The sequence below is a fragment of the Bombina bombina genome, chromosome 1 (assembly GCF_027579735.1).
Source record: "Bombina bombina isolate aBomBom1 chromosome 1, aBomBom1.pri, whole genome shotgun sequence".
In the NCBI taxonomy this organism is placed as follows: Eukaryota; Metazoa; Chordata; class Amphibia; order Anura; family Bombinatoridae; genus Bombina; species Bombina bombina.
The window spans coordinates 688,518,883-688,544,345 of record NC_069499.1 but is presented as its reverse complement, the minus strand read 5'-3'; the positions used below and the strand labels follow the sequence as shown (position 1 = coordinate 688,544,345).

At 39.6% G+C, this 25,463-nt stretch overlaps 1 protein-coding gene across 1 annotated transcript in view; it reads right to left on the bottom strand.

Annotated features, from left to right (window-relative positions):
- The window catches only part of SLC25A43 (solute carrier family 25 member 43), a 172,569-nt gene that overhangs the window by 130,602 nt on the left and 16,504 nt on the right, over positions 1 to 25,463 (bottom strand). Inside the window, exon 3 of the mRNA XM_053699182.1 lies at positions 8,237 to 8,409. Within this exon, the coding sequence (XP_053555157.1) occupies positions 8,237 to 8,409 (173 nt within the window). The remainder of the gene's footprint in view (positions 1 to 8,236; positions 8,410 to 25,463) is intronic.

Sequence of the window (25,463 nt, the reverse complement as noted above, 5' to 3'; positions counted from 1 at the left end):
TCTCTTTCAAGTCAGGGCCAAAGAGTGTTTTCCCCTTGAAAGGAATGTCAAGCAATTTGTTCTTGGAAGATGCATCCGCTGCCCAAGATTTTAACCAAAGCGCTCTGCGCCACAATAGCAAACCCAGAATTTTTTCGCCGCTAACCTAGCCAATTGCAAGGTGGCGTCTAGGGTGAAAGAATTAGCCAATTTAAGAGCACGAATTCTGTCCATAATCTCCTCATAAGAAGAAGAATTACTAATAATCGCCTTTCCTAGCTCATCAAACTAGAAACACGCGGCTGCAGTGACAGGGACAATGCATGCAATTGGTTGTAGAAGGGAACCTTGCTGAACAAACATCTTTTTTTAGCAGACCTTCTCATTTTTTATCCATAGGATCTTGGAAAGCACAACTATCTTCTATGGGTATAGTGGCGCGCTTGTGTAGAGTAGAAACCGCCCCCTCGACCTTGGGGACTGTCTGCCATCAGTCCTTTCTGGGGTCGACTATAGGAAAACAATTTTTTAAATATGGGGGGAGGTACTAAAGGTATACCGGGCCTGTCCCATTCTTTACTAACAATGTACGCCACCCGCTTGGATATAGGAAAAGCTTCGGGGGGCCCCGGGGCCTCTAAGAACTTTTCCATTTTACATAGTGGTTCTGGAATGACCAGATAATCACAATCATCCAAATTGGATAACACCTCCTTAAGCAGAGCGCGGAGATGTTCCAACTTAAATTTAAAAGTAATCACATCAGGTTCAGCTTGTTGAGAAATGTTTCCTGAATCTGAAATTTCTCCCTCAGACAAAACCTCCCTGGCCCCCTCAGACTGGTGTAGGGGCCCTTCAGAAACCATATCATCAGCGTTCTCATGCTCTACAGAATTTACTAAAACAGAGCAGTCGCGCTTTCGCTGATAAGTGGGCATATTGGCTAAAATGTTTTTGATAGAATTATCCATTACAGCCGTTAAATGTTGCATAGTAAGGAGTATTGGCGCACTAGATGTACTAGGGGCCTCCTGTATGGGCAAGACTGGTGTAGACGAAGGAGGGGATGATGCAGTACCATGCTTACTCCCCTCACTTGAGGAATCATCTTGGGCATCATTTTTACTAAATTTTTTTATGACATAAAATACATATAGTTAAATGAGAAGGAACCTTGGTTTCCCCACAGTCAGAACACAATCTATCTGGTAGTTCAGACATGTTAAACAGGCCTAAACTTGATAACAAAGCACAAAAAACGTTTTAAAATAAAACCGTTACTGTCACTTTAAATTTTAAACTAAACACACTTTATTACTGCAATTGCGAAAAAGTATGAAGGAATTGTTCAAAATTCACCAAAATTTCACCACAGTGTCTTAAAGCCTTAAAAGTATTGCACACCAAATTTGGAAGCTTTAACCCTTAAAATAACGGAACCGGAGCCGTTTTTATATTTAACCCCTTTACAGTCCCTGGAATCTGCTTTGCTGAGACCCAACCAAGCCCAAAGGGGAATACGATACCAAATGATGCCTTCAGAAAGACTTTTCTATGTATCAGAGCTCCACACACATGCAGCTGCATGCCATGCTGTCCTCAAAAACAAGTGCGCCATACCGGCGCGAAAATGAGGCTCTGACTATGATTAGGGAAAGCCCCTAAAGAATAAGGTGTCTAAAACAGCGCCTGCCGATATAATCATATCAAAATACCCAGAATAAATGATTCCTCAAGGCTAAATATGTGTTAATAATGAATCGATTTAGCCCAGAAAAAGTCTACAGTCTTAATAAGCCCTTGTGAAGCCCTTATTTACTATCTTAATAAACATGGCTTACCGGATCCCATAGGGAAAATGACAGCTTCCAGCATTACATCGTCTTGTTAGAATGTGTCATACCTCAAGCAGTAAGAGACTGCACACTGTTCCCCCAACTGAAGTTAATTGCTCTCAACAGTCCTGTGTGGAACAGCCATGGATTTTAGTTACGGTGCTAAAATCATTTTCCTCATACAAACAGAAATCTTCATCTCTTTTCTGTTTCTGAGTAAATAGTACATACCAGCACTATTTTAAAATAACAAACTCTTGATTGAATAATAAAAACTACAGTTAAACACTAAAAAACTCTAAGCCATCTCCGTGGAGATGTTGCCTGTACAACGGCAAAGAGAATGACTGGGGTAGGCGGAGCCTAGGAGGGATCATGTGACCAGCTTTGCTGGGCTCTTTGCCATTTCCTGTTGGGGAAGAGAATATCCCACAAGTAAGGATGACGCCGTGGACCGGACACACCTATGTTGGAGAAATTAAAAGTCCTATCTGAATAATAAAGGGACAGTCTAGTATAAATTAAACTTTCAAGTAAAAAAAAAAAAATTGGCAGTTTTACAAGGACATAACAGAATTCTATAAAATATTATCACAGTAAATCACAATGGATCTGAAAAACCTTATAGCTTCACTGCTAAGCCTTTATAGACCCCAGTGCTGAACCAATTTTAAGCTTTTTTGCTACCTACATTTAAACCCTATTGTAAGTCAAATTTCAGTGAATGGCCCACACAAGTGATATATTGTTTTTTTCAGCAGGCCCAGCAGATTTACAATATACCATTATTATATTTATAATTCATGGCATGTGAGATAGCTGCGCAAAAACTGTCAAAAAAACAAATGGAGATTTTAGTAAATTTTGAAAATAGCCCAGTGACCACTGCTGTTACTGTGATCTCCTGACTAAATTGTCATCAGGGGTAGCCACATGTGAAATAGAGGCCCATACAGGGCTTTGGGGGGTTACAATACAGAAATAAAAGCAGTTTTTTATTGCAAGGTGTTCACCTGATTATACAGACAAACTCCATATTGTTTTAAGTGAGGGATTTGTCTACATGAAAATAAACTTTATTAGGTCTCTAGACATGCCTGATTTTTTTATTGATCATATAAATGTCCCATTCCCCAGCAAATCCCCCCCATGTCTTGTGTCTGTACGTTATTCTTTAACATCTTCTTCAAATGAGGGGTCTTGGGGGTTTGTAGCTGCTAAGGGAGCAGAGGGGGTTTGAAGAACCTCCCCACATCCATCTCCCTTGCAGCTACCTAAGCTTGCTGGTTTTGCCCCCTTTGTGATGTTACTGCTTGTGCGCATGGTGGTGTCACCAGCACTCCCATGAAATCTCCCCCCCCCCCAGCCTGTAGTGTGGAGGAAACAGCATTTGATCGTCGATCTAAGATCACAATATACATGGTAACGACGCCTCATCATGCTCTTCGAAGCAGTTAAAGGGACATACAAGTACAAAAAGAAAATGCTTCAATGTGTTAAATGCAAGCAATAGTACAGAAATAAAATGTTCTATGTGTTTAACACCTGCAAAGTGAAAATCAGCCCCAGAGCAGCAATGAAGTACTAGAAACTGAACAGATCTGGCAAGTCAATGACACAAAGCATATGTGCATAGCCACCAACTAGCAGCTAGTAGTGCATTGCTGCGCCTGAGCCTACTTAGGTACACATATCAACAAAAGGGTTCCAAGAGAATAAAGGGAATTTGATATTAGAACTAAACTGTCTCTTAAGATTGCATTGCTCTATCTGAACCATGACAGTTTAAGTTAGACTGCTATGTCCCTTTAAAGGGTCATTATAATTGAAAAACGACAAGCTATAATCTGTTACACCATGTCATTTTAGGACTATCGACCCTACAGTACTAAGTGTTTAACCCCTGCAAATGGGTTAAGCACACAGTAGAATTGCTGTTTGAAGCACTGCTGATTAAAACAGCTGTGTTTTTTGCTTGGGACCAGCAGTGCACCGCGAGTCCAAAGCAGTATTTCTATTGTGTGTTAAACACCATAAGAGCAGGTAATTAGTCAACTATAACAGCCCTTTAATAAAACTGAGAACATACAATTCACTAGAATTAAAGGGCCATTACAGTATATCATTTGTTAGAGCGTGTCATTTTAAGACTAGCGACCTTGCACTACTTTGTGTTCAACTCCTGCAAAGGGTTTAAACACACAGTACAAGTTCCACTCAAGACCCACAGAGTACTGCTTGGGATCCAAGTGCCAAGTTTACCATAGTCTCAGACAGTTTGAGAATCAATATCGCATACTATGGAGAACGCACATTTCAAATCTTGTGGAAATTAGAGAAAAAAAAGCATTTTCAGAATGAAATCACAGGGGCACAATAAAGTATGAGACTTTAAAGTACTTTTTTAGTACAGATAAATAAATATTTGTTTAATATAGAATGTACAAAATACATCTAGAATGATTAAAATGTCATTTGTATTAGTTGTATTAGAAGCAATAGATACAACATACAACTTTCCAATTTACTTATATTATCATATTTACTTCATTCTCTTGGTATCCTTTGTTGAAAGATCAGCAATGCACTACTGGAAGCTAGCTGAATACATACAGTTAACAAATGGCCAGAGGCATGTAAGTGCAGTCACCAATCAGCAGCTAGTTTACAGTAGTGCATTGCTGCTCCTGAGCCTACCTATGTATGCTTTTTAACAAAGGATACCAAGAGAAGTTGGTAAAATTAGATAGCAGAAGTAAATTGGAAAGTTGTTTCAAATTCTATGCTCTATCTAAATCATGACAGCTAATTTGTTCAATTGGAAAATTAAAAGTAAATACTAGATTTTTTTTATTTAGCAGTATAAACTTTCAGTAATGCTAAACACGTTTTGGCCCATGAGCAGCCTTCTTCAGAAGTCTTTAATAGACGGTCACATTTTTCTTATCTTAAGGAGGCTGTGTACAGAACTGGAAGTACTGCTAAATAAATTGTTTTCATCTATGTATCTAAACTATGAGATTATTAGTTATTAACTTTTTTCACATAACATTTCTTGCCCGTTCTCTAGAGAAGGAGTGAAGCTAATTTAAATTATGTTGTGGTTTTACTTATTTTTATGATGGTATTGTATTTACTCTAAATCACATGAGTTTATAAGGAGGCCCAAATCCTTCTCCTTTGTGCGCATGGTGTATTCTCTGCTGTTGGCATGAAATAATTTCCTTAAAGGGACACTAAACCATGAAAAAAAGTAATCTTCAATTGCAAGATTAATATATTTTACATATATTTGTAATAGGCATTGCGTTTCCAATTAATACCGTTTATTATAAATACAACATTGAAAATCGATCGATTTCCAAATCCACCGCCAGCTAGTCTTTTTCCTCCTCCAATACTGACCAGTAACCCAGGTTATGAAAATGGTGGACAAATGCCGCTATGTGTATGCACGATATCCAGTACATAGTATACGTCACTCACTATCAAACCAGCAGACCCTCTGTATCGATTTTAGAGAGAGCAGATGACAACGCTGCATAGAGCAGGTAAGAACTGAGCGCTGCGCTGCGAGAATCTCCCTAACAATAATGAGCATTATACAATGGGTTAGAGATGAGAAGTATTGAAACATTATACTCCTATATCGTCAACAACCCATATTGAGTGAGAACAGGACAACTTATGTAATGGATTTAGGATATGCGCATGCAAGAGTCAAGGAACGCAAAGCCCATGCGTCTGGTGACGACTGTCACATAATGATGTGCATAAAATGGGAATCGGATTGGCGATTGTGTTTGGTAGTGCACGGCCTATATTAGAGGGTTGGCTGTACTGACGTCATGCTCTAAATATAAATTATCATTTTAAAGTCTTCAGAAAGAGCGTTTTACTGTAAAAATAGGTAAGTTATGTTATATAAACGTTTGTTGTTTGAAAACGATAGTCAGGTTGTGCTGAAAATAGTAAAGTTTTGGAATCCTTTAACTTTAGTTTTGTGACTCTACTATTTCAAATATTTGTTGTCTTAGGGAGATCAAGTATTGTTTCATACTTAGTTGAGAATCAGCAACATTGTTCCATATGCAATCACAGTTCTTTTTTATTTATTGCTTTGTCACAAGTGTTTATTCAACCAAAATGTAAGGAAAACAATTTTTAGAAATACACACATTAGTAAATGCCAATATCTTCTGGCGTTATTATACAGACAAGACATAAATAATGGATGTTCCCAAGTTTCCATCTTGTACATCTTTACCTGTGCTCTAACTCTTTTCCCCAGCACACATTTGCTGCTTTATTTTGTTTTAAGAGCAGCATGGATACTATTAACCCCTTAGTGACCAGACCATTTTTAAATTTTCTTACCGTTAAGGACCAGGGCTGTTTTTACATTTCTGTAGTGTTTGTGTGTAGCTGTAATTTTCCACATTTAGTGTACCGACACATATTATATACCGTTTTTATCGTCATTAAATGGACTTTCTAAAGATAACATTATTTTCATCATATCATTTACTATAAAAAAAAAAAAGATAAAATATGATGGAAAAAAAATTGAAAAACAAAACCACACTTTTTGTAACTTTGACCCCCAAAATTTTGTCCTGAGTTTAAAAATACTCAATGTTTACATGTTCTTTGCAAGTTATAGGGCAATAAGTACAAGTAGCACTTTGCTATTTCCAAACCATTTTTTTTTTCCAAAATTAGCGATAGTTACATAGTAACACTGATATCTGTCAGGAATCCCTGAATAACCCTTCACATGTATATATATATATATTTTTTAGTAGACAACCCAAAGTATTGATCTAGGCCCATTTTGGTATATTTCATGCCACCATTTCACCGCCAAATGAGATCAAATAAAAAAATTGTTCACTTTTTCACAAACTTTAGGTTTCTCACTGAAATTATTTACAAACAGCTTGTGCAATTATGGCACAAATGGTTGTAAATGCTTCTCTGGGATCCCCTTTGTTTAGAAATAGCAGACATATATGGCTTTGGCATTACTTTTTTGATAATTAGAAGGCCATGAAATGCCGCTGCGCAACACACTTGTATTATGCCCAGCAGTGAAGGGGTTAATTAGGTAGTTTGTAGGGTTAATTTTAGCTTTAGTGTAGAGATCAGCCTCCCAACCGACACATACCACCCCCTGATCCCTTCCTGACCCCTCTCAAAGAGCTCTCTTCGCTCCCTCAAAGGTCACCCCCAGTCTGCTAGTATAAAAATAAAAGTTTTTTTGTTTTTAAATATTTTCTGCAGGGTAGTATCCCCCTTACCTCCCAACCTCCCTGACCCCCTCCCCCCCAAAAAAACAGCTCTCTAACCCTCCTCCTTCCACCAAAGCCGCCAAGTTAGGTAATGGCAGCTGTCTGCCAATACCCATTTTGCTAATTTTTTTTGCTTTTGGTTTTTTACATAAACGTTTTTTTCCGTAGTGTAGCTGCCCCCCCTCATTCCCCTACCAGATCATTTTACTAAACTATTATCCCCCTCTCGCTCCTTCCCACTTTTTCCGCAGTGTAAGCAGTCCCACCCACTCGCACCCTCCCCAACGCCCCTCTCACGCCCCCCTCACATACCCTCCCGCCCCCTCCAGCGATAGGCCGCCAACCCGCCTCCCTCCTATCCCTCCCACGCAACCAACGATCGGCACCATTGCTGGCCGATGCAGAGAGGGCCACAGAGTGCTTCTGTTGCTTAGCAAAGGGTATTGCACGCTGCAATAACCTGAGAGCGGCTGCAAGTGATCACGATCACTTCCAGCGTTCAATTTGACTGAAGACATGCTATGTACGTCCTTGGTCGTTAACTGCCGTTTTTTTGAGGATGTACATAGCACGTCCTTGGTCATTAAGGGGTTAAATAGACAAAAAACCCACATTTGTTTCTTTCATAATTCAGATATAACATGCAATTTTAAGCAACTTTCTAATTTACTCCTATCAATTTTTCTTCATTCTCTTGCTATCTTTATTTGAAAAGTAGAAATGTAAGATTTGGAGCCGACCCATTTTTTGGTTCAGCACCTGGGTAGTGCATGCCGATTGGTGGCTGATTGCTGGCTACAACAATCAGCAAGCGTTACCCAGGTGCCTTCAACAAAGTATATTAAAAGAACAAAGGAAATTTGATGATGAAAGTAAATTGGAAAGTTATTTAAAATCACATGCCCTATCTGAATCTTGAAGGTTTCATTTTGACTTGACTGGCCCTTTAAATGTTGAACAATTCTGGTGTATACTATTATTTTCGGATGAATTTGTACTCACACTAATGTAAAATTAAAGTTATTATGATGATGATGATGATGATTTTTATTACTACTAATAATAATAATAATTATTATTTACGAAGCACCAACCGCTTATGCAGATTAAATATTAATGAACATTATGTACCTGCATTTTCCGTTTTACAGTCTCGAAGGGGAAAGACAAAGTCTGTGCTACTCCTGCTGCTAAACAACCATGAACAAAGTTCTGGAGAGGCGTTAAATGGATGTGAGATTCCTGCCAAATTCTGTCCAAGCTGACGTCCATGAAGAATAAACCAGCTGAGAATGGAATTGCACCTAGTCAATAAAAAAAACAAACACAATTAAAATAAATCAATAAAGTGGATGGTGCCCATGAAATGTTGTAGGAGGAGATCAAATGAATGTTTGAGTGATACTTACAGAGGGATTAGAACAGCAATGCCGTGAACATGCCAAGGTAATAGAACTGCTATTGTTTTCCTTTACAAATATTGTATATTAAAAAGGGACATGAAACCCAAAAATTTTCTTTCATGATTCAGATAGAGAATACAATTTTAAACAACTTTCTCGATTGTGATTGGCTCAACTATGTGTTTAGTTAGAAACCATTAGTGCATTGCTGCTCCTTCAACAAATGATATCAAGAGAATGAAACAAATTAGATAATAGAAGTAAATTAGAAAGCTGTTTAAAATTGTATTATCTATCTGAATCATGAAATAACATTTTTGAGTTTCATGTCCCTTTAAACAAAGGGAGGTAATGAAGCAGAACCGCCGTAAAAAGAATTGTGCCAACGTTTCAGATGAAGTGTAACAATTAAATAAGACATACAAAGTATTTTATGATAAAATGTGCTAACAAAATATATCTTACCAAGATGTTAAAGACAAAGCATGCCAAGAAAGTATCCAGTTTAACAGCGCCAAATGGAAGTGTGTCAAATATATTGTAGTGAAAGAAACCAGATAAACATTGTATGAAATATTATCAGATTCACATAAGTGGTGGTATTAATATTTCCCTCATTGTTTAAAAGAGGCAGAAGAATAATAATTTGTATAGTTGTGTTTTATTAAATCTCAGCTTTTCTGCTGTATTTGCAATCAGTAACATCAGATGTTAAAATAAATTGCTACATTTGGAGAAAAAATAAAAACATATCTAACAAGTTTGTCCTAGGGTTCAATGGCCCAAAGCAAATTTTTCAAAATCGGAGGTGTGCTGGAGTTTCTCATTTTTATCAAATAGGTGTATTAATAGGACAGTTTAGTCAAAATTAAACTTTCAGGATGCCACTGCATTTACTTTTATCAAATTTGCTTTCTTCTCTTGGTATTCTTTGTTGAAAGCAAAACCTAGGTAGACTCATATGCTAATTTCTAAGCCGTTATCTCAGTGCATTTTGACAGTTTTTCACAGCTAGACAGTGCTAGTTCATGTGTACCATATAGATAACACTGTGCTCACTCTTGTGGAGTTATTTATGAGTCAGCACTGATTTGCTAAAATGCAAGTCTGTCAAAAGAACTGAGATAAGGGGCAGTCTGCAGAGGCTTAGATACAAGGTAATCACAGAGCTAAAAAACATAATTTATGTAAGAACTTACCTGATAAATTCATTTAATTCAAATTAGCAAGAGTCCATGAGCTAGTGACGTATGGGATATACATTCCTACCAGGAGGGGCAAAGTTTCCCAAACCTCAAAATGCCTACAAATACACCTCTCACCACACCCACAAATTAGTTTAACGAATAGCCAAGAAGTGGGGTGATAAGAAAAAAGTGTGAAAGCATATAAAAAAAAGGAATTGGAATAATTGTGCTTTATACAAAAAAATCATAACCACCTCAAAAAAGGGTGGGCCTCATGGACTCTTGCTAATATGAAAGAAATGAATTTATCAGGTAAGTTCTTACATAAATTATGTTTTCTTTCATGTAATTAGCAAGAGTCCATGAGCTAGTGACGTATGGGATAATGAATACCCAAGATGTGGATCTTCCACGCAAGAGTCACTAGAGAGGGAGGGATAAAATAAAGACAGCCAATTCCGCTGAAAAATAATCCACACCCCAAAATAAAGTTTAAATCTTATAATGAAAAAAACTGAAATTATAAGCAGAAGAATCAAACTGAAACAGCTGCCTGAAGTACTTTTCTACCAAAAACTGCTTCAGAAGAAGAAAACACATCAAAATGGTAGAATTTAGTAAAAGTATGCAAAGAAGACCAAGTTGCTGCTTTGCAAATCTGATCAACCGAAGCTTCATTCCTAAATGCCCAGGAAGTAGAGACTGACCTAGTCGAATGAGCTGTAATCCTTTGAGGCGGAGTTCTACCCGACTCGACATAAGCATGATGAATCAAGGATTTTAACCAAGATGCCAAAGAAATGGCAGAAGCCTTTTGACCTTTCCTAGAACCAGAAAAGATAACAAATAGACTAGAAGTCTTTCGGAAATCTTTAGTAGCTTCAACATAATATTTCAAAGCTCTAACTACATCCAAAGAATGCAACGATCTTTCCTTAGAGTTCTTAGGATTAGGACACAACGAAGGAACCACAATTTCTCTACTAATGTTGTTAGAATTCACAACCTTAGGTAAAAATTTAAATGAAGTTCGCAAAACCGCCTTATCCTGATGAAAAATCAGAAAAGGAGACTCACAAGAAAGAGCAGATAATTCAGAAACTCTTCTAGCAGAAGAGATGGCCAAAAGAAACAAAACTTTCCAAGAAAGTAATTTAATATCCAGCGAATGCATAAATTCAAATGGAGGAGCTTGAAGAGCCCCCAGAACCAAATTCAAACTCCAAGGAGGAGAAATTGACTTAATGACAGGTTTTATACGAACCAAAACTTGTACAAAACAATGAATATCAGGAAGATTAGCAATCTTTCTGTGAAAAAGAACAGAAAGAGCAGAGATTTGTCCTTTCAAGGAACTTGCAGACAAACCTTTATACAAACCATCCTGAAGAAACTGTAAAATTCTAGGAATTCTAAAAGAATGCCAAGAAAAATGATGAGAAGAACACCAAGAAATGTAAGTCTTCCAGACTCGATAATATATCTTCCTAGACACAGATTTACGAGCCTGTAACATAGTATTAATGACGGAGTCCGAGAAACCTCTATGACTGAGATTCAAGCGTTCAATCTCCATACCTTCAAATTTAAGGATTTGAGATCCTGATGGAAAAAAGGACCTTGAGATAGAAGGTCTGGTCTTAACGGAAGAGTCCACGGTTGGCAAGTAGCCATCCGAACAAGATCCGCATACCAAAACCAGTGAGGCCATGCTGGTGCCACCAGAAGAACAAACGAACGCTCCTTTAGAATCTTGGAAATCACTATTGGAAGAAGAACTAGAGGCGGAAAGATATAGGCAGGATGATACTTCCAAGGAAGTGACAATGCATCCACTGCTTCCGCCTGAGGATCCCTGGATCTGGACAGATACCTGGGAAGCTTCTTGTTTAGATGAGAAGCCATCAGATCTATTTCTGGAAGTCCCCACATTTGAACAATCTGAAGAAATACCTCTGGGTGAAGAAACCATTCACCCGGATGTAATGTTTGGCGACTGAGATAATCCGCTTCCCATTTGTCTATACCTGGGATATGAACCGCAGAAATTAGACAGGAGCTGGATTCCGCCCATACAAGTATTCGAGATAATTCTTTCATAGCCAGAGGACTGTGAGTCCCTCCTTGATGATTGACATATGCCACGGTTGTGACATTGTCTGTCTGAAAACAAATGAACGACTCTCTCTTTAGAAGAGGCCATGACTGAAGAGCTCTGAAAATTGCACGGAGTTCCAAAATGTTGATTGGTAATCTCGCCTCCTGAGATTCCCAAACCCCTTGTGCTGTCAGAGACCCCCATACAGCTCCCCAACCTGTCAGACTTGCATCTGTTGAGATCACAGTCCAGGTCGGAAGAACAAAAGAAGCCCCCTGAACTAAACGATGATGCTCGGTCCACCACGTTAGAGAGTGTCGTACAATCGGTTTTAAAGATATTAATTGTGATATCTTTGTATAATCCTTGCACCACTGGTTCAGCATACAGAGCTGAAGAGGTCGCATGTGAAAACGAGAAAAGGGGATCGCGTCCGATGCAGCAGTCATAAGACCTAGAATTTCCATGCATAAGGCTACCGAAGGGAATGATTGAGACTGAAGGTTTCGACAAGCTGAAACCAATTTTAGACGTCTCTTGTCCGTTAGAGACAGAGTCATGGACACTGAATCTATCTGGAAACCTAAAAAGGTTACCCTTGTCTGAGGAATCAACGAACTCTTTGGTAAATTGATCCTCCAACCATGTTCTCGAAGAAACGAAGTCGATTCGTATGAGATTCTGCTAAATGTGAAGACTGAGCAAGTACCAAGATACCGTCCAAATAAGGAAATGCCACAATACCCTGTTCTCTGATTACAGATAGAAGGGCACCGAGAACCTTTGTAAAAATCCTTGGAGCTGTTGCTAGGCCAAACGGCAGAGCCACAAACTGGTAATGCTTGTCTAGAAAAGAGAATCTCAGAAACTGATAGTGATCTGGATGAATCTGAATATGCAGATATGCATATTGTAAATCTATTGTGGACATATAATGCCCTTGCTGAACAAAAGGCAGAATAGTCCTTATAGTTACCATTTTGAATGTTGGTATCCTTACATAACGATTCAATATTTTTAAATCCAGAACTGGTCTGAAGGAATTCTCCTTCTTTGGTACAATGAAGAGATTTGAGTAAAACCCCAGCCCCTGTTCCAAAACTGGAACTGGCACAATTACTCCAGCCAACTCTAGATCTGAAACACATTTCAGAAATGCTTGAGCCTTCACTGGATTTATTGGGACATGGAAAGAAAAAATCTTCTTGCAGGAGGCCTTATCTTGAAGCCTATTCTGTACCCTTGTGAAACAATATTCTGAATCCAAAGATTGTGAATCGAATTGATCCAAATTTCTTTGAAAAAACGTAATCTGCCCCCTACCAGCTGAGCTGGAATGAGGGCCGCACCTTCATGTGGACTTGGGAGCTGGCTTTGGCTTCCTAAAAGGCTTGGATTTATTCCAGACTGGAGATGGTTTCCAAACTGATACTGCTCCTGTAGGGGAAGAATCAGGTTTTTGTTCCTTATTGTGACGAAAGGAACGAAAACGATTAGCAGACCTTTCCCCCCAGTAACAGTTGAAATAATAGAATCCAACTGTGAACCAAACAATTTATTACCTTGGAAAGAAAGGGAAAGCAAAGTTGACTTAGAAGACATATCAGCATTCCAAGTTTTAAGCCATAAAGCTCTTCTAGCGAAAATAGCTAAAGACATATACCTGACATCAACCCTAATGATATCAAAGATGGCATCACAAATAAAGTTATTAGCATGTTGAAGAAGATTAACAATGCTATGAGAATTATGATCTGTTACTTGTTGTGCTAAAGCTTCCAACCAGAAAGTTGAAGCTGCAGCAACATCCGCCAAAGATATAGCAGGTCTAAGAAGATTACCTGAACATAAGTAAGCTTTTCTTAGAAAGGATTCAATTTTCTATCTAAAGGATCCTTAAAGATAGTACTATCTGCCGTAGGAATAGTAGTGGAGATAGCCCCATCAACCTTTGGGATTTTGTCCCAAAACTCTAATCTGTCAGATGGCACAGGATATAATTGCTTAAACCGTTTAGAAGGAGTAAATGAATTACCCAAATTATTCCATTCCCTAGAAATTACTTCAGAAATAGCATCAGGGACGGGAAAAACCTCTGGAATAACTACAGGAGGTTTAAAAACTGTATTCAAACGTTTAGATTTAGTATCAAGAGGACCAGATTCCTCTATTTCTAATGCAATTAAGACTTCTTTAAGTAAAGAACGAATAAATTCCATTTTAAATAAATATGAAGATTTATCAGTATCAACCTCTGAAACAGAAAAATCATTATCAGAATGATGATGTTCATTTAAAAATTCATCTGAAAAATGAGAAGTTTTAAAAGACTTTTTACGTTTACTAGAAGGGGGAATAACAGACATAGCCTTCTTAATAGATTTAGAAACAAAATCTCTTATGTTAACAGGAACACCCTGAATATTAGATGTTGATGGAACAGCAACAGGTAATGGAATATTACTAAAGGAAATCTTATCTGCATTAACAAGTTTGTCATGACATTCATTACAAACAACAGCCAGAGGAACAGTTACCATAAGTTTACAACAAATACACTTATCTTTGGTAGATCCAGCATCAGGCAGCAATTTTCCAGAAGTATCTTCTGATTCAGGGTCAATCTGAGACATCTTGCAATATGTAATAGAAAAAAACAACATATAAAGCAAAATTGATCAAATTCCTTAAATGACAGTTTCAGGAATGGGAAAAAATGCCAATGAACAAGCTTCTAGCAAGCAGAAGCAAATAAACAATGAGACTTAAATAATGTGCAGACAATAATGAAGCCCAGATTTTTTAGCGCCAAAAAAAGACTCCCACATTATTTGGCGCCTAAATGCTTTAAGCGCCAAAAATGACGCCACATCCGGTGACGCCGACATTTTTGGCGCAAAAACGTCAAAAAAATGACGCAACTTCTGGCGACAGGTATGACGCCGGAAATGACAAAGAAATTTTTTTGCGCCAAAAAAGTCTGCGCCAAGAATGACGCAATAAAATGAAGCATTTTCAGCCCCCGCGAGCCTAACAGCTCACAGGAAAAAAAGTCAAATTTTAAAGGTAAGAAAAATTGATTATTCAAATGCATTATCCCAAAAAATGAAACCGACTGTCTGAAAGAAGGAATGTTGAACATCCTGAATCAAGGCAAATAAATGTTTAAACACATATATTTAGAACTTTATATAAAAGTGCCCAACCATAGCTTAGAGTGTCACAAAAATAAGACTTACTTACCCCAGGACACTCATCTACATGTAGTAGAAAGCCAAACCAGTACTGAAACGAGAATCAGTAGAGCTAATGGTATATATAAGAGTATATCGTCGATCTGAAAAGGGAGGTAAGAGATGAATCTCTACGACCGATAACAGAGAACCTATGAAATAGACCCTGTAGAAGGAGATCATTGAATTCAAATAGGCAATACTCTCTTCACATCCCTCTGACATTCACTGCACACTGAGAGGAAAACCGGGCTCCAGCCTACTGCGAAGCGCATATCAACGAAGAATCTAGCACAAACTTACTTCACCACTTCCATGGGAGGCAAAGTTTGTAAAACTGATTTGTGGGTGTGGTGAGGGGTGTATTTGTAGGCATTTTGAGGTTTGGGAAACTTTGCCCCTCCTGGTAGGAATGTATATCCCATACGTCACTAGCTCATGGACTCTTGCTAATTACATGAAAGAAAGTATATTAATATAACTGTTTTGGTTATACAAACCTGGAGAATGGGTAATAAAGGAATTATCTATCTTTTTAAACAATAAAAAAATATACATTCTGGACTAGACTGTCCCTTTAAGTTTAATGTGTATATGCTGTGGTTGGGGGGTATGTGGATTTAAACAAAAACCTGTATCTGTTTAAGTGCAATAGTGCTGAAAAGGTTGAGCAGCCATGATATACTGAGCATTCAACACAGTCTAGATGGAATCCTTCTACTAAACTGGCCTTGGTGAGAGATCCAAGGAATGGGCAATAAGCTTGATAAGGTTACCAACAGCGGAATGCTAAATTAGTTGTACATAAAACATTTGCATAATGAGAAAAGAGCTTTGTTCACAGATCATGTGAGGTTAACCCACCATTTAATTGTTAGAGTAAAATTGCCATTAGGAAGTTCCATGCCATTCTACCAGCACTGGGCTTTAGCACTGAAGGACGGCATGGAACGTCCTACCTTATATGGCGTCCTGCAGCCTCCCCCTTTGATGCAAGCAAGAATCGGACTCGGGAGCGTGCCTAGAAGCGTAGACTGCCCCCCATGATCCAATCCCGGGCTTTATGGCTGCACTTTCTTTCACAATCTCTTACATAGGCACCATGTGACCCCACAGCTGTTTCCTCTTGTTATAGCAGGGACTCACCTCTGATATATCTTTAAAAAATGGCTGTGAGAAGAGAAGCTTGTACTATGCAGTCAGCCAGTAACCAGGTCACATGACAATTCTATCAGAGGTCTGGTGCGAAAGACAATTGTTAGAGCTGTGGAATCTGTTGGCGCTCTACAAATAACCGATAATAATAATAAGCACAGTGTATTACAGCATGGGAACATTTAATTATTTTTTTAAGCAGCATGAAACCAGTGGGGTTCTGTAGTTTTCCCATTGTAGAAAGAATGCCACAAGTGTGTTCAGCTGTTAGAAAAGGTGGCTACTTTAATGAGTCGAATGTTGTTAAACATAATTCCATGATTTCATTTTTATATCCAATTCTTTATTTCTACTATGCTTTATTTTTAAAGTACATTGATACATAAAAAGTCAATTTCAATAAAAAACTTCTAAAAAAAACTTTCGACCAGTAGTGTATCTGCAAAGCAGCTTGAGCTGTATAAGTGCATGTGTATAGTCCCTAACAACAGAAAGCAGCTTGAGCTGTATATGTGCGTGTGTATAGTCCCTGACAACAGAAAGCAGCTTGAGCTGTATATGTGCATGTGTATAGTCCCTAACAACAGAAAGCAGCTTGAGCTGTATATGTGCGTGTGTATAGTCCCTGACAACAGAAAGCAGCTTGAGCTGTATATGTGCATGTGCACAGTCCCTGACAACAGAAAGCAGCTTGAGCTGTATATGTGCATGTGTATAGTCCCTAACAACAGAAAGCAGCTTGAGCTGTATATGTGCGTGTGTATAGTCCCTGACAACAGAAAGCAGCTTGAGCTGTATATGTGCATGTGTATAGTCCCTAACAACAGAAAGCAGCTTGAGCTGTATATGTGCACAGTCCCTAACAACAGAAAGCAGCTTGAGCTGTATATGTGCATGTGTATAGTCCCTAACAGAAAGCAGCTTGAGCTGTATATGTGCGTGTGTATAGTCCCTGACAACAGAAAGCAGCTAGAGCTGTATATGTGCATGTGTACAGTCCCTAACAACAGAAAGCAGCTTGAGCTGTATATGTGCATGTGTACAGTCCCTAACAACAGAAAGCAGCTTGAGCTGTATATGTGCGTGTGTACAGTCCCTAACAGAAAGCAGCTTGAGCTGTATATGTGCGTGTGTATAGTCCCTAACAACAGAAAGCAGCTTGAGCTGTATATGTGCATGTGTACAGTCCCTAACAACAGAAAGCAGCTTGAGCTGTATATGTGCATGTGTACAGTCCCTAACAACAGAAAGCAGCTTGAGCTGTATATGTGCATGTGTATAGTCCGTGATAACAGAAAGCAGCTTGAGCTGTATATGTGCATGTGTATAGTCCCTGACAACAGAAAGCAGCTTGAGCTGTATATGTGCATGTGTATAGTCCCTAACAACAGAAAGCAGCTTGAGCTGTATATGTGCACAGTCCCTGACAACAGAAAGCAGCTTGAGCTGTATATGTGCATGTGTATAGTCCCTAACAGAAAGCAGCTTGAGCTGTATATGTGCATGTGTATAGTCCCTAACAGAAAGCAGCTTGAGCTGTATATGTGCGTGTGTATAGTCCCCGACAACAGAAAGCAGCTTGAGCTGTATATGTGCGTGTGTATAGTCCCCGACAACAGAAAGCAGCTTGAGCTGTATATGTGCGTGTGTATAGTCCCCGACAACAGAAAGCAGCTTGAGCTGTATATGTGCATGTGTATAGTCCCCGACAACAGAAAGCAGCTTGAGCTGTATATGTGCATGTGTACAGTCCCTGACAACAGAAAGCAGCTAGAGCTGTATATGTGCGTGTGTACAGTCCCTGACAACAGAAAGCAGCTTGAGCTGTATATGTGCGTGTGTATAGTCCCTGACAACAGAAAGCAGCTTGAGCTGTATATGTGCATGTGTACAGTCCCTGACAACAGAAAGCAGCTTGAGCTGTATATGTGCGTGTGTATAGTCCCCGACAACAGAAAGCAGCTTGAGCTGTATATGTGCATGTGTACAGTCCCTGACAACAGAAAGCAGCTTGAGCTGTATATGTGCGTGTGTATAGTCCCCGACAACAGAAAGCAGCTTGAGCTGTATATGTGCGTGTGTATAGTCCCTGACAACAGAAAGCAGCTTGAGCTGTATATGTGCGTGTGTATAGTCCCTGACAACAGAAAGCAGCTTGAGCTGTATATGTGCGTGTGTATAGTCCCTAACAACAGAAAGCAGCTTGAGCTGTATATGTGCGTGTGTATAGTCCCTGACAACAGAAAGCAGCTTGAGCTGTATATGTGCATGTGTATAGTCCCTGACAACAGAAAGCAACGTGAGCTGTATATGTGCGTGTGTATAGTCCCTGACAACAGAAAGCAGCTTGAGCTGTATATGTGCATGTGTATAGTCCCTGACAACAGAAAGCAGCATTTTTTCTTTACAGGAAATTGAAGCCGTTTACAATTTATGTCATTTTGTTAACATCTCTGGCTACTTCTAGAAAAAAAATGTTTCCTTTTAGGAGACACTGGAATCATTATTAAATAAGTTATATATTCAAATGATTTTCTATCTAGATTTGTTAATAATCACTGTTATCCTTAAAGCTTATCATTTCTTTTTTTAAGTGTACGCATCAAATCATATTTTGAGGCAATAATATTGTGGCAATAAACAGTAGAGTACATGGTTACCATTTTTTTTCCTGAAATGTGTGAGTGCAAACAATTTGTAATATTTTACATGTAGAATGTTACTGGAATATTATTATTATTTTTTTTTACGAAAGACACTACAAACCTTCTGGCTGCATCTCAAATTTTAATCACATCTATAAGGTACTTTGGACTATAGACATTTCTAAATATTATATAAGTGGGAAAAATGTTCAGCTTACAAATAAGTTGTATACTTTCTGCTAAAACAATTTCTTTATATTTTAAGTTGCTTCAAGTATGCTTCAAGTATGCAAAAATGTCCCTAAAAATTACTCAGACATTTTGCTTTGGTACTAATCATGCCTGACCTGATTCCTATTAGTACAAGCCTTCATAAGATATCCCCCACACAAAATGTCGGTTAGTACAAGCCTTCATAAGATATCCCCGAAACAAAAATGTCCGTTAGTGCAAGCCTTTATAAGATATCACCAAAACGACTGTTAGTGAAAGCCTTCATAAGATATCACCCAAACAAAATGTCGGTTAGTACAAGCCTTCATAAGATATCATCGAAACGAAATGTCCGTTAGTGCAAGCCTTTATAAGATATCCCCAAAACGACTGTTAGTGAAAGCCTTCATAAGATATCACCCAAACAAAATGTCCGTTAGTGCAAGCCTTCATAAGAGAAGGCGCTAGCGAGAACATGAACCCATATCCGATTGGTTGTCACAGGGTAATCAGATCATGTATTAGCACTTATCTCCTACGTATGATCTGATTAGTCCGTTCCAACTTCACTATCTAATTTTGCCTCGGCCTGGGGGTTCACTTGGGGTTGATGCCAGAGGATCGGCGGGGTGCCCCCCTAACCCCCCAGGCAGAGACAAAAACAAATTGTGAAGATGGGTGAATTACAAAGCTCATCTAAACCCATCTGATTGGCCCGTGTCTCTGTGAGGGACAGGATGCACAACCAATCAGATAAAAGGTTCAGGTTCTCCCTAGCACCTAGTTTCATAAGATATCACCAAAACAATGTGCAAGCCTTTATAAGATATCAATTTGAAAACCAAGAATTTTGTTTATCAGATATTATGTTATATTTTTTCTTATATTCTTGTAATAAACAATCTTAAAGGGTGATAGGAGGAAGAAAAAAAAAAAAATACCTTCCTGCCTAGGTCTATGGATGTACTTGGTCAGTGGATCCTGCATGCATAGAAGTAACTATATTGTAACTTAGCAAGAATATGCAGAGAAAACAAGGCGACAAGCATATACATTTTACAATCGAGGTGTCCATGTGAATGTCCATTTGTATATCTGTGCCCAGAATTCCCTGCGCTAGTGGAAACACTGTCCGCTGGGGTTTTATGTAGATGGATCTATGTGTACAATGATCTGTTTTGTGTCACTATATTATTATTATCATTTATTTGTATAGCGCCACAAAATTCTGCAGCGCTGGGTACAAAGATAGGGGTATACAATGACAAGGATTTGTGATAAAATACAAAACAAATCGAGTACAGGAGGAAGAGGGCCCTGCTCCGGAGAGCTCACAGTCTACAGGTTGAGGATGCATAATGTTTGGGGTAGCTTGTCACATGGATTATAGTTGCAGCAGGGAATTAGGCAGTTATGAGAGGATGAGAGATGGAGGAGAGATGGTAAGCCTCTCTAAATAGTAGGGCTGGGCGATAGTGGGGGAATTGTGATAAAAAAAAAAAAAAAACTGCGATTGCGATTTTATCTTGATTTTCTTATAAATTACTAGAACACCTTAATTTTGCACACGTGACGGGTCTCTCCCTCTGAGCAGTCAGCTTTTGTGGGATGGTCCTGGGGAGGAGGGGCGGGGCATAGACTGGGAAGGAGGTTTGTAGCATGAGAGTGGCCCATCGGAATTTAGCACCGACACAACACCGGCTTTTTCATTACAGGCAGTGCTTTGGGATCATGATACTTCCTGTTCTGTCACTACAGTTCCTGTGAGCCCCACGTCTTCAGATCTGAGGGAAAATATCAACTTGTTCTAATGTTTAAAATGCATTCAGGTCCCTGTGCTTTGTAAGTTAGGGTTTATACTTTAGATTGTATTCTGGAGTGTATGGGGAGCCAGTGTAGAGACCGGCAGAGTGGAGCAGCTGATGTAAATCGGCGACTTAAGTGGATGAGTCTAGCAGAAGCATTCATAATAGATTGGAGGGAGGAGAGGAAAGGACATTTAGAAATAGATTGCAATAATAAATGCGTGACAAAATGAGGGAATGAATTAGTATTTTTGTATTTTTTTAACCCCTTCGTGACCAGAGCACTTTTCCATTATTTAACCGCCTGGAACCAGGGCTATTTTTGCATTTCTGCAGTGTTTGTGTTTAGCTGTAATTTTCCTCTGACTCATTTACTGTACCCACACATATTATATACCATTTTTCTCGCCATTAAATGAACTTTCTAAAGATACCATTATTTTCATCATATCTTATAATTTACTGTAATTTTTTTTATATAAAATATGATGAAAAAAATTGAAAAAAACCCCCACTATTTCTAACTTTAACCTCAAAAATCTGTTACACATCTATAACCACCAAAAAATGCTAAATAGTTTCCAAATTTTGTCCTGAGTTTAGAAATACCCAATGTTTGCAAGTTATAGGGCAATAAATACAAGTAGTACTTTGCTATTTCCAAACCATTTTCACCCCCAAAATTTAGCGATAGTTACATTGGAACACTGATATCTGTCAGGAATCCCTGAATATCCCTTGACATGTATAATTTTTATTTAGTAGACAACCCAAAGAATTGATCTAGGCCCATTTTGGTACATTTCATGCCACCATTTCACTGCTAAATGCGATCAAATAAAAAACAAAACAAAAAAAAAAAAAAAAACACTTTTTCACAAACTTTAGGTTTCTCACTGAAATTATTTACAAACAGCTTGTGCAATTGTGGCACAAATGCTTTATGGCAATTAGAAGGCCGATAAATGCCGCTGCACACCACACGTGTATAATGCCCAGCAGTGAAGGGGTTAATTAGGGAGCGTGTAGGGTTTATTTTAGCTTTAGTGTAGTAGACAATCCCAAGTATTGAACTAGGCCCATTTTGGTATATTTCATGCCACCATTTCACCGCCAAATGCGATCAAATAAAAAAAAAGTTCACTTTTTCACAAACTATTTTTCTCACTAAAATTATTTACAAACAGCTTGTGCAATTATGGTACAAATGGTTGTAAATGCTTCTCTGGGATCCCCTTTGTTCAGAAATAGTAGACATATATGGCTTTGGCATTGTTTATTGGCAATTAGAAGGCTGCAAAATGCCGCTGCGCACCACACTTGTAATATGCCCAGCAGTGAAAGGGTTAATTAGGTAGCTTGTAGGGTTAATTTTAGCTTTAGTGTAGAGATTAACCTCCCACCCCCTGATCCCTCTCAAACAGCTATCTTCCCTCCCCACCCCACAATTGTCCCTGCCATCTTAAGTAATGGCAGAAAGTCTGCCAGTACTAAAATAAAAGGTTATTTATTTATTTTTATTATTAAAAAAATATTTATTCAGCTGTTATGGACCCCCCCTTAGCCCCCAACCTCCCTGATCTCCCCCAAACAGCTCTCTAACCCTTCCCCCCTGCTTCCTATTTGCCGCCATCTTAGGTACTGGCAGCTGTCTGCCAGTACCCAGTTTCCTCAAAAACAATGGCTTCTTTATTTAAAAAAAACATCAAATTTTCTGTAGTGTAGCTGCCCCCCAATCCCTTTACAAACAATAATTTCCCTCTATCAATTTAGCATAGTGTGTGCGCGCACCCGGCCGGCCGGCCGGCCCCCCCGCCCGCTCTCGATGACTTGCGTGCACTGTCCTTGCAGAAACAGGAAGTCACTCCAACGATAGGCCGCCCACCCGCCTCCCTGCTCTGACTCCCACCCACCAACGGTTGGCACCATTGCTGGCCGATGCAGAGAGGGCCACAGAGTGTGCTTAAAAAGGGTATAGTAGTGATGCCTCAATATCGAGGCATCACTGCAATACCCTGGAAGCGATCACGATCGCTTCAAGAGCTTTAAACCCCAGAGGACGTGCCAGGCACGTCCTTGGTCACGAAGGGTGTTTTTTTTGTAGGATGTGCCTGGCACGTCCTTGGTCGTGAAGGGGTTAAGCAAGGAAGGGGCGAATTCTGGAAATGTTGCATAGGTGTCAACGGCAGGATTTGGTAAGCGCTTGTTTATGTGGGTTGAATGTGAGTTTAGAGTCAAGTGTGACGCCAAGACAGGGGGCCTGGGGTGAGGTGTTGAGAATAGAGTCTCTAACTGTCAGAGAAATTTCAGGTGTTGGATGTCTTGAAGAGGGGGGGGAATAAAAAGCAGCTCAGTTTTGGACAGATTGAGTTGGAGGTAGTGTGAAGACATCCAAGAGGAAATTGCTGAGAGGCAGTTGGAAATCTGGTTGAGTAAAGAGGGAGAGATATCAGGAGAGGAAAGATAGATTTGGGTATCATCAGCACATAAGTGGTACTGGAATCCAAAGGAGGCTATAAGTTTTCAAAGGGAGGATGTATAGAGAGAGAAAAGCAAGGGGTCCAAGACAGAGCCTTGCGGTACTCCAACTGCCAGAGGCATAGGATCACAAGATATGTTGTTAAAGGAAACTGAAAACATACAGTTTGAGAGATATGAGGCAAACCAGGAGAGGGGCTGTGTCTCGGATGCCAAATAAATGTAGGCTTTTAAGAAGGAGAGGATGGTCAACTGTGTCAAAAGCACAATGGAGGGTCCAAACACAATACAATTATATATCCTTTGTCTTTCTCTCTACTGAGGGCAGTGCACTGGACATATAAAAATGGTACTAAATTGTCAGGGCACTTTTAAGGTTCAAGTGTGAGACAGCAATGAATTTAACCCCTTAACGACCAAGGACGTACGCCACACGTCCTCAAAAAAAATGCAGTTAATGACCGAGGACGTGTGGCGTACGTCCTTGGTCTGGAAAGCAGCTGGAAGCGATCCTGCTCGCTTCCAGCTGCTTTACGGTTATTGCAGTGATGCCTCGATATGGAGGCATCCTGCAATAACCCCCCTTGGCCATCCGATGCAGAGAGAGCCACTCTGTGGCCCTCTCTGCACCGGAAATCGATGGCCGGTATCGTTGGTGGGTGGGAGCCGACTTGGGAGGCGGGTGGGCAGCCATCGGTGAGATCTGGAAGGTGGAGGGGGCGGGATCGGGGCGGAGCCTTCGGGGCGCGCGCGTGCACGGGGGGTGGCAGGCGGGCGCGTGCACGGGGCGGGAGCGGGTGGGAACCGCTACACTACAGAAAATTTTTTAAAAGTAAATTGTCAAATAAAATTAAATACTTTTTTTCCAAAGCATCTAAGGGATCTGGAAGGGGTGGGGGGAAGCTACACTACAGAAAAGGGACATTTTTTAATAAAAAAAAAAAAGCATATTATTCACTAAAATGGGTACTGGCAGACAGCTGCCAGTACCCAAGATGGCGCACATTAAGTCAGAGGGGGAGGGTTAGAGAGCTGTTTGGTGGGGGATCAGTGAGGTTGGGGGCTAAGGGGGATCCTACACAGAAGCATATGTAAATATGCACAAAAAAGCCCAAATTTTCCTTTTATTTTAGTACTGGCAGAGTTTCTGCCAGTACTTAAGATGGCGGGGACATTTGTGGGGTAGGGGAGGGAAGAGAGATGTTTGGGAGGAATCAGGGGGTCTGATGTTTCAGGTGGGAGGCTGATCTTTACACTAAAGCTAAAATTAACCCTGCAAGCTCCCTACAAGCTACCTAATTAACCCCTTCACTGCTAGCCATAATACACGTGTGATGCGCAGCGCCATTTAGCAGCATTCTAATTACCAAAAAGCATTGCCAAAGTCATATATGTCTGCTATTTCTGAACAAAGGGGATCCCAGAGAAGCATTTACAACCATTTGTGCCATAATTGCACAAGCTGTTTGTAAATGATTTCAGTGAGAAACCTAAAATTGTGAAAAATTTAACGTTTTAACACCAAGCAAAAGTGCAACAGTGAAATCCTTTTTTTTTTTTTTTTTTTTTAACATTGTTATAGTCTTTAAAGCAGGTTAAAGCATTAAAGAGACATGAAACCCAAAAATTTTCTTTCATGATTCAGATAGAGAATACAATTTTAAGCAGCTTTCTAATTTACTTCTATTATCTAATCTGTTTTATTCTCTTGGTATCATTTGTTGAAGGAGCAGCCATGCACTACTGGTTTCTAACTGAACATATGGGTGAGCCAATCACAATCTCTGCTGCTCCTGAGCTTACCTAGATAAACCTCTCAGCAAAGCTAAACAAGAGAAGGAAGCAAATTAAATAATAGAAGTAAAGTGGAAAGTTGTTTAACCCCATAACGACGCATGTTGTACAGGGTACGTCGCACACAACCTGGTCTTTAAAGACCAGCGACGTACCCTGTAAGACATTAGGGGTTTAAAGCGGCTGGAAGCGATCCTGATCGCTTCCAGCCGCTTTCCGTTTATTGCAGTGATGCCTCGACATCGAGGCATCCTGCAATAACTCTCCTTGGCCATCTGATGCAGAGAGAGCCACTCTGTGGCCCTCTCTGCACCGGACATCGATGGCCGGTATCGTTGGTGGGTGGG